The sequence below is a fragment of the Lynx rufus genome, unplaced genomic scaffold (assembly GCF_022079265.1).
Source record: "Lynx rufus isolate CCGP_SWC_20201006 ecotype Redwood Valley unplaced genomic scaffold, mLynRuf1.p SCAF_15, whole genome shotgun sequence".
Lineage (NCBI taxonomy): Eukaryota > Metazoa > Chordata > Mammalia > Carnivora > Felidae > Lynx > Lynx rufus.
Genome location: NW_025814829.1, coordinates 43,296,217 through 43,312,866, shown reverse-complemented (window position 1 = coordinate 43,312,866; position 16,650 = coordinate 43,296,217). Strand labels below are relative to the sequence as shown.

The following is a 16,650-nucleotide window of genomic DNA, read 5'->3' as shown; positions in this document are numbered from 1 at the left end:
CAACAAAATTACATCTGAAAAGCTTATTATGTATAGAATCTCTATTGACTTAAGGTAGAATCATTGTAATCCTAGTGAATTTTTTGAAGTCGCTTCATTATTTTTAAGTCTTTCTTTACACTTTGGGAAATAAAGGCTACTATTTTATAAATGGTGAAGTACAAATGTATCAAATGGACCAGTTTCTTAGGGCGCGTGGGTGGCTCAGAGGCAAGTTGAGTGCCCAATTTCAGCTCAGGACACGATCTCACGGTTTGTGGGTTCAAACCCCATGTCAGGCTTTGTGCTGACAGCGCAGAGCCTGCTTGGGATCCCTCTCTCTCCCTCACTCTCTGCCCCACCCCTGCTTGTGCACACGTGCGCTCGCTCTCTCTCTCTCTCTCTCTCTCTTTAAATATAAACATTAAAAACATTTTTTTAATGGACTGGTTTCTTTTCATTGTCCTTAATATACGCACTCTTCTTGAGGTAGGGTAATAAGGTGGCATTGAGAAAGGTGAAACAGTTTTCTGCTATCTTTATCCTTTTCCTTTTAAGATCTTAGTTTACTTTGTTTTGAAAATAATCGTCACACATCTTCAGTATGTATGTAAAATGTATGCCTGGAAAAAATATAAAAGTGTTTAACTTTAATAATTTGGTAAGTGATCTAGCAGTCTTACTGGAAAACAGTTTAGTTCTTTTGACGTGAGACTTCTAAATGTGTAGATTAATTTAGACATTTTCAACTGTTTTTTTCTTTTGCAACCTGGTGGTGTAAAATTGCTAAACCTGTCATTGTGATTGGCTTACAGTGATTGAAGTTTATGTAAAACTTGTCTTTTTTCCTTACAGTTTGGTGTGTTCTTATCCATGTGATTGCTGTTGTTTTAAACGATGCTTGCCATCTTTTAAGAATGAATTGTAGCTTAGAATTTGTTATCACTTATTCTGCATTACTAGCGATATATGGAATAATTTCAAGGTGTATACTTTTGAATAAATTCATAAAATAATTTATAACATTTGTGTTTAATCTACATGTAGAAGTTAGTTGGCCATCATGCAGAGAGGTGTCTCTCTTGAGGGACTCCTCCTCATTAAATTCAGTGGCTTAGTATTTGCAAACTATTTGTAGATTTATCTTTTTTTTGTCCTGAGAGATAGTTGTTATTAGTCAACATGTTTACAGTGTTTTTAATCATTTAGTAAATTTCTTTTCCAGTGTACTTGTGTCTTAAAATATACTTTTGAAATTCTTTATTTAGAGGAATAGTTTACTCTTTTTAATCCATTGATTTATATTGTAATTTTCACAGGCTTCTGGAATTTAGAAGTAGAGGGGCTCTTAGAGTTGTGCCCCTCCTCCTTTTTTTTTTTTTTTTTTTTTTTAAGCCACATCACTGATGGATGGACTTGGTGCCTCTGCTTAAATATTAGCAAAGTTCTTTGCCCAATGCCTTACAGCTGGCTGGTAGTGCCCTAGACCAGGATTTGAATCCAGGGCTTTCTGATTCTAAAATCTGTGTTCTTCCCATTATGCTATGCCATTTCTAGATGCATGGAGTTTTTCCTGAGTGATTTTTTTTTTCTCATTCTTACAAAATCTCTCTGAGGTATATTTTATCATCCCGTATTTGTAAGTGAAGAAACCAAAGTTCACTGATACTTACCTAGCATAATGCACTTGGTTAAAACCCTGGAATTGGTATTCTATATCTCATGATTTTACCACTGAACTGCTTTCTCTGTTCCTTGGTCAGGAGTGGTGGTGGAGTTACGGAGGAGTGTTGTTCATGAATTGACATGAATTCTGTTCACTTTTTAAAATACCATCTGAGATTGCCATTTCCATGGCATCAGGGCTTCTGAATTAGGAACTGGTGATGGTAGGATAAAGATGATTGAAGTGAAGGGGCTACATTGTCACTATGGGAGAGTTTGCACAGCTGAAGACTAGGAGAGGGTCCTCGAGAGCAGAGATGGGAAAAGCTTGGGTGGGAAGGGGTCTGTACAGCACTTCAGATGCTTCGCTGTTTGTGGCAAAAGATGGAAGAGTGTTGTTTACTACTCAACTTCCCTAAGACCCTGTGGCACACCTCTGGCATAGTAAACCCTGAAATACTGGTTTTACTTTTCTAAGGTTTCTTCCCTATTTAGAAACCTTCCATGATTCCTTGCTTGTCCCTTCCAGTCTAAATTTCCCCATTCAACAGCTGAGACCCTCCCTAGTCTGGTCCTGTGACTTCTTAGAACTTTTCCGGAGTCCATCACAAAAATTCTCCTGAGCAAGCAGGCCAGCACTCCACACTGGACCTCCTCTCTGGGTCGTCACTTTTAAATTTGCACTCTCGTTTATGGTGTTTTTACTTTTCCTGTCTTCCGAACCTTCAACTTGTCTTTATAAACCTAAACATTACTTCTTCCTGTAGAAATCATGTGACTCTTGAAGCTGAATAGAAGTTTAACAGATAGTAGTATTCTGTTTATTTCATTTCCTGCTCTTTTCCCCTCTAGTCATATTATGAACTTAGAGTAGGAACAACGTTTTAGGTTCTCTTTTCTGTTTCCTTCCTTCCCTCATTTTGTTTCCCTACAATTCCTTCTCCCCTTGACCCTTCCTTTCTCTCTTCTGCATCCTCCGCCTCTGTCCTGGGTTTGTTTGTTTGTTTTTTATCTATCCATTTATCAACTCATCTGTCTTTTTTGTCTTTTGATTTTTCCTTCCCATCTATCCTCCCTTTTTAATTCCCATCCAGCTGTCTGCCCCTACTGTGCAAGCTCGGGCAAGTTACCTCTCCTCTCCTCTCCCCTCCCCTCTAAAAATAGGGTATAATGTTATTACTTCATAGAATTGTTTTGATGATCCAGTGAATTTGTAATGAAAAAGTTCTCAGCAAGCCTGCCAGGTAATAAGCACTCCTGGATATTAGCTTTTATTGTGATTGTTGTACTGTTTTGTATATTCCAATATATAAAACGATAGGATTTTCTATAAAAGGAGAAGTAGTTTTCCTTTTTTTTTTGCAAATAAAAGTAGATGATTGTTTTTTTTTTTTAATTTTTTTTTTCAACGTTTTATTTTATTTTTTTTGGGACAGAGAGAGACAGAGCATGAACGGGGGAGGGGCAGAGAGAGAGGGAGACACAGAATCAGAAACAGGCTCCAGGCTCTGAGCCATCAGCCCAGAGCCTGACGCGGGGCTCGAACTCCCGGACCGCGAGATCGTGACCTGGCTGAAGTCAGACGCTTAACCGACTGCGCCACCCAGGCGCCCCGATGATTGTTTTTAAAAGTAGTTAAAGAAGTTAGTTTTGAACTCTTAAATGTTTTGACAGTAATCTAAAAACATTAATCATATTAGCAGTCATGACTAAGATAATTATTTCTGCTTTGAAATAGTTTTTCATGTATTACATTCTTAATTGCTTGCCATATGGACTAATTTTGTGCTAAGTTCTTTGTATAAAAGTATATTTTGCCTTCTCTTGAATAAGAATTTAGCTGGGTATGGAATTCTAGGTTGACAGTTATTTTCTCTCAGCACTTGGAAGATATTTTATTTTCTTCTGTGTGCATTGTTTTTGTTGAGAAGCTTTCCATTTAATTTTATTCATATGTAAGTAAAGTGACTTATTCCACTTGCTTTTAAAACAAATATTCTCCAGTTTAGAATGATGTATATAGAATATGACTCTTTACTTTCTTTGCTCAAGGTTTGTGATTCCTGAACATGAAATTTGTATCTTGCCCATATTCTGGGAACTTCCCAGCCTTTATCTCTTTAAATATTGCCTTTTATTATTTCTCTTCCTCTGGGACTTCTCTTAGACTGTGCTAGATCTTATTATTCTATTTTTCATTTCTCTTGATCTCTATGCATTTTGCATGTAATTCTTTTGTACAGAATTTTTGTATAATTTCCTTTCTCTCCGCTGCTTCACAAATTCTCTTCAGTTTTGTTTAATCTGATGCTTAATTCTCTAGCTACTATATTTTTCTTTTTTTAAGAAACACTTTTATTTGGTTTTCCAACAAATGTTTGTGTTGCTTTTTGCATAACATTTTCAGTTTCTTCTTTTAAGGCTGCTGATTTTAATCTTTCCTGTTTTATAGACTTTATCAGATAAGTGTTCATCTAAAGTTCTCAGAAGGTAATCCTAATAACTGTTGTGTTTCTTGCTTTTACTTGTAGCATGTTGTTTGCTTATACAGTTGGTAAATTTTTATCTTGAGCTTGCCAGTGGGGTTTTATTTGTGGGAATCCCACATTCATTGTCTTTTTGTTCCCTCCATTTGCCTGGGGTTCCAGGAGTCTCACTGGCTTGTGAACCTACTTTTGTGGATTTCTCATCTTGAGGGTCTTGGACTGTGCTGGTAGTATATAAATTCAAATTCTGTACCTGCTGGAGTATGCCTAGGATTACAGGTTTTTATTTTGTAGACAAGTTTGTGGACACTCTTCTCTAGCTTCAGTGTTAAGTTCAGGCCAAGACAGACGAGTTTCTGTATCTTCTTATACCAGTATACTTTCTTTCTTTCTTTCTTCCTTTTTTTTTTTTTTTTTTTTAATAGACATTTTATCATTGAAGGAGTAGACTATTCTGGCTGGCTGGCTTTATTCTAGGTAAAGGTGTGGTTGGGTGGGGTGGGGAACAGTGTGTGTGTCTCAGTTCTCATCTCTTGGTTGCCTTTTCTATCCAACTGATAATCAAAACTCAACTTATAATTCCTAAATTTCATTCATACAAAGATTTTTATATTGTTTATCAGATGTATTGCTGGAAATTGAAATCCTCATCATATTCTTTTAAATGTGTGTAGTATTGTATGTATTATCTGATTGCCATTCGCCCTATACTGTAATTGGACATTGATATAACATTGTCCTGTGAGTGATGCTTTATTCAGTGATTCATTCAGTCTTTTAACAGATACTTACTAAAGTAAGTAGTTGAGGGTCAAGTATTGTGTTCATGTGCCTGAATGAAAAGATGGAAAATAATGATTTTTTTTGGTCATGTTTTGTTTTAAATATGAGTCTTTAATATCAAGGAACTCAAAGTTCATTAGGGAGAGATACATAAATAAACCAGTGTGAAAAGATGGCATTAGAATTTTGACAAAAGAGCAGTGGAAGCACAAATTTACAGGAATATCTCTCTCCAGGAGGCACTGGGGACTCCTGTAACCCTGGATGTACACGAGAACTTTTTTCTTTTTAATTTCTTTTGTAATAGCTTGAACTTTTCAAGGGTGGCAAATAGCGAAGATAATCTTGCTTAGTGTTACACTGGAAATGGTTTTAAGAGGCAACCATGTTTTTAGTAAACTTCTGCTAGAATAATGGCTTTATTGTTGAAACAAAGTACTGGGGAATTGAGACTCCTCTCTCATTTTCTTAGATCAAAAAATTAAAGAAGGCAGTGGGAGTTTAGCTATCACAAATGCTGAAAGTCAGCTTGCCTGCATGCCATGATATACAGGCTACTTAAATCTTCAGGCCTTCCATGAGTGTCATATAAAGCATGTCTTTAATATTCATTTTAAAATAAATGTTAAAGGAAAGCAAGCTGTAACAAGTGTTAAATATTGAACTGCAATTACAGTGTTTTAATTTTACCCCATTTTTTTCCTCATGAAAGTTTTAAGAATATTATACTAGGAAGGTTTAGTTTTTTTGTTTTTTTTTTTTAAGTTTATTTTGAGAGAGAGAGAGTCAGGAGGGGGGGGGGGGATGGGCAGAGAGAGAATCCCAAGCAGGCTCCATGTTGTCAGAGCAGAGCCTGGTGTGGGTCTTGAACCTATTAACTGTGAGATCATGACCTGATCTGAAGTCGGACGCTTACCTGACTGAGCCATCTAGGCACCTGAGGAAAGTTTAGTTTCTCTTGTTGAGCCCTTCATTTCTGTTTTCATCTTTCTTATAATTATCCATTGGAATTTCTTAATGTGGTTGTATACAAAGGTATTAAAATGGTTCTCACTATTGTAAATTGTGCTTTATTGAATAGCTTTACCTGTATAGTTTTTTCTCTATGAGATGAATTTCTAGGACTGAGATTTTAAGCCAGAGTATATGAGTATATCAATTCTGTATTGTCTAAATGTTCCCAAAGAAATTGCTCTAATTAATTGTGTTTTACTACCATTTCCCTTATAGTTGCTTAACTCTTTGAGGATATGTTTTATAGAAGTATTAAATGTCTTTCGCATAATATTCCTAATGATGATAGCATAACTTACTTTAGAAAAGAATATGTATCTGCTTTTGTGAAATGAGATTCATTAGTGAGACATTGACACTTTGATTTTAATCCTTTGTTCGTTTAGTTAAAAAGTACTGGTTTCTTGGTGTGAATACCATTGAGAAGGTGGGGTGTGTAGGAGATGTGCCTGCACATCTAACGTGCCTGCAATTTAATAATTTAGTTCCATGACCTCAAGCAAGGAACTAAATCTACACATTTCAGATTTCCTGTTTGGGTATTATATTGCTTGGAAAGAAGCAATATCCTTGTTTTTGGATTTTAATTGCTTAGAAAGAAGCAATATACCTGTTTTGGGAATTAAACGCAAAGATTTAAATTTAAAGATTAACTGTCTTTAGAAGTTTCAGAATGAATTTAATTAAGAAGAGAGCTGTTGTGATGTTGGTAATAATTATGAATGATTGTGTCATTTGTAGCTCTAGGAAAATTAAATAGTAAAGTATGTATTTGTCTTGTTTAATTTGAACTTTTCCTGTGTGCAAAACACAGAAAGGTTTTGAGATACATACTAAGAACATAAACTTAGTTTGTATCTAAGGATTTAATGTTTGTATGATATCATATGAGATCTTAAACTTCACTTCAGCATTAAATAACACTGATATGTAGTACATTTACAAATAGTTTCTTTAAGGTATGCTTTACTGTACTTTTTTTAAAGTTAAAACCAGGCAGAGAAAACTTGATTCTTTACTGTTAGAGTTTAAAAATGTGTAATGGGGGCGCCTGGGTGGCGCAGTCGGTTAAGCGTCCGACTTCAGCCAGGTCACGATCTCGCGGTCCGTGAGTTCGAGCCCCGCGTCGGGCTCTGGGCTGATGGCTCAGAGCCTGGAGCCTGCTTCCGATTCTGTGTCTCCCTCTCTCTCTGCGCCTCCCCCGTTCATGCTCTGTCTCTCTCTGTCCCAAAAATAAATAAACGTTGAAAAAAAAATTTTTTTAAATGTGTAATGTTTATTTCTGGTCTGTAGTACTTCATTTTCAGTAAATAATAGTAAAAAAATTTACCTATTTGAAGAGTAGATTGAATACATTTCCTGTAACAATTTAATTAAAATCTTTTTCTTTAACACTAGGGGGCACTCTTGACTTACGGATTCATATCTAAATTAATCTTCATGCATAGACTGTGGAATGAAATGAAATTATCTGAAAACATGTTATTGCAAACTGAATGTTGACTTCAGAGAGAATTTGCATTATCAAGCTAATTTTATATGGCAGTGTAGATAAAAGTTGATCCTTAATAGTGGCATAAGAATAATGAACCTTATAAAATGAAATGCCGTAGATTGGAGGAAATGAAAGTATTTCAGTGCTCTGTTCACTTTCACGTTGACTTTTCTAAGTGGGTTCTAAATGGTTTTAAAAACCCATTATTTCTAATATCTTTCTCATTTAAAAAAAGTCTAGCACCACGTTTTGCTCTTAGCAGGTATTTAGTATATATCTGAAGAAATGAAGATAGTCTTAAGATATGACTGAAGGATGCACACTAGCAGTAAATTTTAAGCATTTGAAAACCAAAATGTTTTGCTACATTCAGGAGACCTATTTTAGGCGTGTTTTCATTCACTGTGTTTTCAGTTGGGATTTTGGAGATGCCCACCAACATGTATTTTGCCAGAGATGTATTTCTAAGGCTTTTGTCTTAATTCAGAGACTGTGGAACTTAAGCTTTGTGTGGATTAAGTAGACAAAATCTGCATCATCATAATTGCACACTTATCACGTGTCAGCACTGTTGCGTGGGCTTTGTATATATTCATTTCTCCTCATCACAACTCTGTGAGATAGGCACTTACTGTTACCTTTGTTTAATAGATAAGGAAACTGAGCCCAGAAAAGTTAACAGTTTTCTGGGTTCAAACTTAGGCAGTCTTGTTCTAGAGTCTGCTTCTAAATCACTGTCCTCTATTGCTTATCCGGAGAGAGGAAACTTAGCATCAAGAGAATTATTATTGTTATTTTAGACTCAGTTTTTAAAGCCAGTGTAATTTAAAACACCTAATTTATAGACACTTATCATTTCTCTTATGAAAAAGGATCATTGAAATTCAAAGTTAGAAAGGGGCCTTAGAGTCCATTTGCCTCTGTCATTTTATAGAGAGGAAGAAATTCCATCCTAGACAGAAGTTACCGACACAGCGTTGTACAGCAAGTTACTTGTGGAAAGGGATGCGAAGCTCAAGTAAATATCCTGGCTTACAGTGAAGTGGAAAGAAGTGTGATGTTGTGGAAATAATATTTGACTAGAATTTTAGATGGCTCGAATTTTATTCTTGCCTCTCCTCATTTACCAGCCTGCATCATCAGAAGCTCTGTTTCTTTGTGCTGTGTGAGTATAATAATGTCATCCTTAATTTAGTCTATTGGTAGTTGTGAAGGTCAGTGTGATAATGATTGAAGATATTCAGTAAACTTTAAAACCCTATACAAATAAACAAACGTATATTGTGGTATTTTTATGACACGTTCTGTAATCTTTTATTTTTAATTACTTGCATCTTTGTAAACCAGTTTATCGGCAATGACAGACTTACTTAATGTTGCTGATTTATAGATGTCTTTCAGATCTCTAAAAAATGTATTGAGTTATGCCATGTGTTACTTTGCCACATGGTGTTTTACACTTTTTATTTACTTAAAGCTAAAAAAGGTTTTTGAATTTTTCTCACACTAAGTGAAAAATTATACTTCCGCTTTATGGATGAAGAACATAACAGTAACGTGTATCGAATATTGCCCATGTGGTGTTTCTGACCATTTGGAAATAGCATCCAGGATCGTCCTCAAGCTGGATATAGTGACTTAACTGAAAGAAAAATAAAAAACTTCAGTGAAGTTGAAGTGTTTTATTTCTTGGCATGGTGATAGGCATGGATTTGCTCTCTTAAACGTCCAGTAAGACATAGAATAAACATTTTCTGTTTATTTTTTACAGGAATAATAATGTATTTGTGGCCTTGGACATGAAGCAATCAGTCTTCTGTTACTGTTAACGTAGTGTCAAGGACTGATGTTGTGGGAAGCATGGACCTAATGAACGGGCAGGCAAGCAATGTTAATATTGCTGCTACTGCTTCTGAGGTAAGAATTTTTAGAAGTTTAGCTGTAGAGTTTCTTACCTGGCATTCTAATTTTTCAAGCATTATGGTTGGTCACAGATTTAACTCAGAATTTGAGAAAAGGGCTACAAATTTTTTAATTTTTAAAAAGCTTTTGTTTTTTATTTTTAAATGTTTATTTGAGAGAGAAAGAGGGAGGGAGAGGGAGGGCGCACACAAGTGGGGGAGGGGCAGAGGGAGAAGGAGACACAGGATTCAAGCAGGCTCTGTGCTGATAGCCTAGAGCCTGATGTGGGCTTGAACTTAGAAACCTTGAGATCATGGCCTGAGCCGAGATCGAGTGTCAGACACTTAACCAACTGAACCACCGAGGCACCCCCCCCCCAAAACTGTTTTAATTGTTCCATTCATGTGTTCTATACATCTTAGAAACAGGTAATCCTTATTCACTTAAGGTATGTGACAAATGATTACTTAAAACTTTTTCTTGGGTTTAGTTAAAAAAAATTTTTTTGATGTTTATTTTTGAGAGAGAGACAGAGAGAGAGAGAGGCCAAGCATGAGCAGGGGAAGGGCAGAGAGAGAGGGGAAGGGCATAGAGAGAGAGGAAGACATAGAATCCAAAGCAGGCTCCAGATTCTGAATTGTCAGCACAGAGCCCGACATAAGGCTTGAACCCACAGACTGCGAGATCATGACCTGAGCTGAAGTCAGACGCTTAATCGACTGAGCCACCAAGGCGCCCCTTGTGTTTAGTTTTAAAGGATACATAGAATGTATATATACATACATAGACTGTCTTTTTAGGGTATTTTTACATTGCATGAACCTTGAGGACAATAATACAAGTGAGAATAAAAGATTCTTTTTTTTTAGAATCACATAATGTTAACACTGTCCAGATCCCTTGATTCCCAGTCTCTTAAAGGAGATCAAAAACCATTAGGCTGAAATGTTGGAAGGGGTGTAGCTTAGAGTGTAAAGATGGAAGTGAAGACTGAACTAGATGCCCATCTCTCTAGTTAATGTGTTGGAATTTTATTTGTGCCTCACAGTTTTTCTTTTTTGCTTTACCTTTAAATCTAGAGTACTTGCCTTCTTTCCTTAATAGCTTAGCAAACAGCTCCTCTATTTCTCCTTTTTCTCTTGTTACAGAGGATGAGAATAATGTTTATGACCTTTTAACACGTTGGCCTCAAAGTTGCTTAATAACTTCAGCTCCATTTTGTCCCAGCCAGTTACTTAGGCCTTGCTGTCAGTGAAAATATTCTAAGTCTGTGGTTTCGATTATTTTTCTTATGCTGATGATTTCTGTATTTCTATCTCTTGCTGTTGCTTCCCTCATACATTTTCATTAAGCATTTCTGATGAACCAGACATTTTATGTATAATATGAACAAAATCCAAGTTACTTGTTACTATTCTGCTCTACAACCTGTAAAGAAAATAGTCCAACCCCTTTCTCTGACTTTTGTTAATAGCGTTACCAATTTCCCATCACTGTCTATATCAACACTATTTCCCTAGCCATCTAAGTTTGATATTTAGATTTGTCATTAACTCACTTCTCCTTTGTGTATCACAACCCATTTTCTCATCACAGCAGGGAGAATATGCGAGCAGAACAGAAGTTCCAGTTCTGTAATGTAACCACGCAAGTGATACCCCATTCTCTCTGCCACATTCTGTTGGTTAGAAACAGGTCACAGTGCTGCCCACACTCAGGTGGAGGGAGCTCCACAGGATGTGAGCGCCAGGAGATGCAGACACTTGGCAGCTGTTGTAGAGCCTGTCCCGCACTCCTCCTCTCTAGGATCCGGCCCTTTTCTCCTTATTTCGACCAGCACCATCTGAGTTTGGTCATTATTTCTTGTCTAGATTATTGCAGCAGGCTTTTAGCTCGGTCTTGCACTTCCATTCTCTGCTATTTTGGGTCCGTTTGACTATAATTCAACCTTAATGTTCTTAAAATACAGCTCTTAAGCTTTTTTGTATCCCCAGATTGTCCATGGTTCCCCATTGCCTGTTAATTAAATGCAAATGACCCTAAACCTTTTATTTAAGACTTTCCTCATAATGGCTCTAAATTTTCTTTTTAATAGACTTAACTCCTGATAATTATCAACTTGAAATTTCATTCTAATGAAAGAATACTACATCTTGCTGATGTTTATATAAACCATTCTTTTCCTACTTTGGTTACAGCCTTGTCTGTATTAGTTTTTCTACATGGAATTTCTCTTCTCACTCCAGTGTGCCTCTCCCTCTCACTGCACAAAAAAAATACATTTTGTCTGTCTTTCAAAACCTATTTCAAATGTTATACTTTCAGTAAAGTCTCTTCCTGATCCCCTCAACAGATAAGAGGTTTCCTATTTTGAAACTATCACTTAAAAAATCCCACTTTTAAAATAATTTTTTTCAATAAGTGTATATCACTTTAATTCCTCCTTGAGACAGGGATTATATTATTATATGTTTGTATATATGTTTATATTACATACATATAATATATCTACATGGGTGTTTTTATAACCATATTTTTGAATATGTTAAGTGTATATGTATATATATATATATAGGATATTTATAACTATATATCCTGAAACATTTGGTCTAATATTGCAGGAAACAGTACACAATTATTTGTTATATAAAATAGATGATTTTACTGTAAAAAAAACAAAACAAAACAAAACAAAAAACTGCCCTAAAAGTGAATGAATTACATCAGGCCTCGGAGTAATACAGTTTAGCATATGGTAAGTGGAAAAGGCTGTCTTTTAAATTGTTCTACACTGTGGTAAGTAAAATTTAAAAATACATATTTTTTGCCTTTTCTTAAAATAGAGATCTGTTAATATAACAAAATGCAAAGATCCCGTAAGTCTGAGAAGCTTATTAAATGGATAAAATACTTGATCTGTGTGATTGACTTTCCTGTCTTAGTACCTTTATAGTTAACCTGTACCAAAGCTTCTGAGATCAGAAGAGTTGCAGTGAAATTTTTCTTTTCCAGATATTGAGAGGTGTCAGTGGTTTTAATCTTGTCTTGAATATAGAATTACTACTCTTCCCTTAGTGGACGTTATACTTAAATACTGTGTAGCTTATCAGTACCAACTTCTTTATTGGTATTGGGGAAGCAGATAGATATCCCTCTTAATTTCTTAAGCTTCTCCTCTAATGGCTTGTAAGGAGGAAAAAAGGAAAGTGATTACTTGTATTGATAAGTAATAAAATTGCCTTTATGATTTGCTAACTTGTCTTGAGTGCGTTAAAAACTTGGAGAAAATTGCCAAGTTATGTTTAAAATTAATGTCTCCACTTGACAGAATGTATTTGGTTATTGGGGCAGTAACTGATGTCTGTTTGAATGTTTGACATTATAAGTAAATTTCTAAATTAGTCTTGGGATATAAAATAATGATGTTGACATACTATAATCAGAATTACAGAGAATAAGCACACAAAATGCTGTTAGGAAAAATGATTATGGGACGTTGGGTTTCTGCTAGATATGTAGAGGTTGGAATTCATCACTCCTGTCCTCACAACATGAAAAAAAACGAACAAACTGAAAATCAGGAACTCTTCTTAGCTCTCTCAGAAAATTGATGTCACAGAGCAAACTGACATTGATGACCCAAAAACTGGAGAGAGGCAAATAGGAAATTAATTTACCAAGAGTATAAATCACTCTAGCCAGAAACGGGTAGAAAAACTTAAGCTGTAGTTGACAAATTGCTGGAGGCATTGTGTAGACTAGCAACTAGCTTGAAGTTAGAAACTCCTGAAGGCCCAGTCTTAGGTTCTCCCAACCCCCACTTTAGTGTTTTACCTCCAGAAGCTCTACCAGGTTCTCACAGTGAAGATCAGAGAAAAATACCCTCCTGCTTCTAGCGGGGGGAGGGGAAAATAACCATTCTGAATTATACCCAGTGCATTCTCTTCTCCCCTGACCTCAAGGGAAACTCCTTTACCAGAGACCTACTTGGGGCAAGAGAAATACCCAACACTAGCCCCCTCCTGCCTTTCTTTCTCATTTTCTCAGGGATCAGCAGTGGTGGTGGGGTACTGAGAAGTACTTGAGGTCACAGCCCAAGGGCATAGGCTCACAAAAAGACCTTATAGAATACTCCCTCCCCCCCCCCCCCCCCCCCGTGCTTCACCACCACATCAACAGGGCTCCTGTATAATAGTGAAGGATTATAGCAGAAGGAACTGCAAGACACAGATTCTAAGAAGGAGTTTCTAGGGAAACCCAAAGACAAAAAGAAGGACACTAGAAGAATTGAAGAGTAGACACATCAAGTACAATAAACAGTAAACACAGCATAACTCCTACCTATAGAAACATAAATCCTTATACTGAAGACCTGTTTACCTCTCAGTTCCTGTTACCCAGTACATTATGTCTGGTTTTCATAAAATTACAAGGAATGCTAAAAGGTAAGAAAAAGACGTAGTCCGGACAGACAAAGCAGGTACAAGAGCCAGACTCAGGTCAGATATGGCAGAGTTTTGGAATTCTCTCTGGATAATTAAAATAACCATGATTAATAATGCTAAGGGCTCTAATGGAAAAAATGGACAACTTGTAAAAACAGATGGACAATGTAAGCAGGAACACTGAAAGAAACTATTAGAAATCAAACACTTGGTGACCAAAATGGAGAATGACTTTGGCTCACCAGTAGACTGGTGGCCAGTAGTCAGCCAGCGAAAGAATTAGTAATCTTGAAGATATGTCAGTAGAAACATCCGAAACTAAAATGCAGAGAGAAAATAGAATGAAAAAAATGGAGTAGAATATCCAAGGACTGGGACAATGACAGAGGGTGTAACATACACGTAATGGAAACCAGAAGGAGAAGAGAAAGGGGCAGAAGAAATATTTGAAGTAGTAATGGTTGAGAATTTTCCCAAATTAATGACAGATCCTTTCCTTTGAAATGATTTTGATACTTAGCTGCTAATGAAAGTGAGAGAAAACAGAAAAATGAGGCATAATGACAAGTGTTCAAAACTGATGGATAGCAGCTGGTAGTTTGACATACATATTTATACATTGGCAACTGAAATTTGGTGAATTTTTTTGTGCCGTTAACTGTAGCCACTATTTAATAGAGCATGATCTAATATGTTCTTATAGCAATGATGCTCTGATTTCAGCCAACTGAGGCAGAGTACATTTTTATCTCGTGGTACAGATGAAGTGGAAATTGAACAGAAATAAACTCTTCAGAGCCAAAAGCCACCTATTGTTTTATATGTAATAACAGCAAATTCAAACTTAAAATAGTAACCTTAAAACAGAAAACTGTTAACTTTGTAGTATAATGGGAAGAATAGTATCAATTGTACTATTGCAGACAGACATCACTTAACAAATATGATCGGATTACTTAGTTAATGAAGTTCTGAATGTTTTATGATTTAGGTTATGAAAATAATTTGTATTTTTCTTTAAAACAATAGTTTAAAAATTATAAACAGAGGTATTCTTCTCCCCTAACTTGCCTTTACCCCATTTGAGAATCATAGAACTTGTTAAAATCTTTTATTTCTGTAAGAAATGATAGGATGTCAGGATGAGGAAACTGACAGACAAGAAAATGACTCATGTAAGAACCTAGAAATTTAAAGAGATTAGGTTTTTCAGTTGTCTGAGCCTTTATCTGGTGCTCTTCCAACTAAGCAGCGTGTTGTACCCGGTTTTTCTACCGTGTTTGTCGACCCACTGTTTTCAGTTTAATGCCAGTGGAGTTTCTGTGGCACTGACTGTGAGACAGTATTAAAATGGCTGCATTTTCTTTCAATTTAACAGAAAAGTAGCAGTTCCGAATCATTAAGTGACAAAGGTTCTGAACTGAAGAAAAGCTTTGATGCTGTGGTATTTGATGTTCTTAAGGTTACACCAGAAGAATATGCGGTAAGCCTCCTGCATCCCCTTTCTCCAGTTTTTGCACATAACTTACACATTGATGCTATTGAGCTAGAATTTGTACAGCACAGCAGAAGGAGGTGGTTAAAGAAAACTGGCTAGGGGCATTGATGGAGAGACTAGTACAGCAGTGGAGCAAACAGGAATGATGAAATGGGGAAGGGAGAAGGGCTGGGAGAGGTTTAGAGCAGCTTCCTATGTTACACTCTCAGCTTGGCAGATAATAATACTTCCCACCTAAAACTAATGTAACATTGTGTGCTACTCAAAAACAAAAACAAAAAAACAACACACACGCACACACACATTAGGAAAAAAAAAAAAGTGAGTGCTTACCTTTGAACTGATTGTTTTTGTCCCTCCCTGTACCACCTCCCCAAGCCACTGTGCTTTATTGACCTATGTAAGAAGTATTTTGACTTTTTTATAGACTAAAAAACTGAAAAATGAAATTTGAAGGCATTATTGTGATACCATGAAAGATACCTAGAAAAACTTCTATTTCTTAACTGACATAAATGTTCATTTATTTAATTTCTGTTTCTCCATTAACTTGTTAACAGCATCTGTTGATTTTCTGATGTTGAACCACTCTTGCATTCCAGGAATAAACTGTGTTTAATCATAACATGTTATTCTTTGGTACGTTATTGGGTTTTGTCTTCTATCTGTAGCCTTAATTGAGATAGAGATAGGGCCATAGCCATATGCAGCCCTTAGATGTCAGTTGCCACTACCAGTACAATTTCATTGATTTTTATAAATGGGGAAGAAAACCTTTTTATTAATATTAGATTTTATATTACTGTTAGGGGGAATACAATTTAATAGTCACAATAATACTGCTCTATGAACCAGTAGATCTTATTTTTGGTTTTGATTTTGATTTTGATTTAATGTATAACTGTCCAAATTTTTAAATTATTTTTCTTTTCTTTTTTTAAAACATTTGTTTATTTTTTCAAAACCACACTCAGATACTACCTCACGCCAGTCAGAGTGGCCAAAATGGACAAATCAGGAGACTATAGATGCTGGCGAGGATGTGGAGAAATGGGAACCCTCTTGCACTGTTGGTGGGAACGCAAATTTGTGCGACCACTCTGGAAAGCAGTGTGGAGGCTCCTCAGAAAATTAAAAATAGACCTACCCTATGACCCAGCAATAGCACTGCTAGGAATTTACCCAAGGGATACAGGAGTACTGATGCATAGGGGCACTTGTACCCCAATGTTTATAGCAGCACTCTCAACAATAGCCAAATTATGGAAAGAGCCTAAATGTCCATCAACTGATGAATGGATAAAGAAATTATGGTTTATATACACAATGGAGTACTATGTGGCAATGAGAAAGAATGAAATACGGCCCTTTGTAGCAACATGG

At 36.1% G+C, this 16,650-nt stretch overlaps 1 protein-coding gene across 3 annotated transcripts in view; it reads left to right on the top strand.

Annotated features, from left to right (window-relative positions):
* Positions 1–16,650, top strand: part of RALGPS2 (Ral GEF with PH domain and SH3 binding motif 2) — a 200,701-nt gene that overhangs the window by 28,721 nt on the left and 155,330 nt on the right. For all 3 annotated transcript variants that reach the window (XM_047076945.1, XM_047076946.1, XM_047076947.1), the window contains exons 2-3: positions 9,194–9,339; positions 15,148–15,252. In XM_047076945.1, the coding sequence (XP_046932901.1) occupies positions 9,283–9,339; positions 15,148–15,252 (162 nt within the window). In that variant the 5' untranslated portion in view covers positions 9,194–9,282. The remainder of the gene's footprint in view (positions 1–9,193; positions 9,340–15,147; positions 15,253–16,650) is intronic.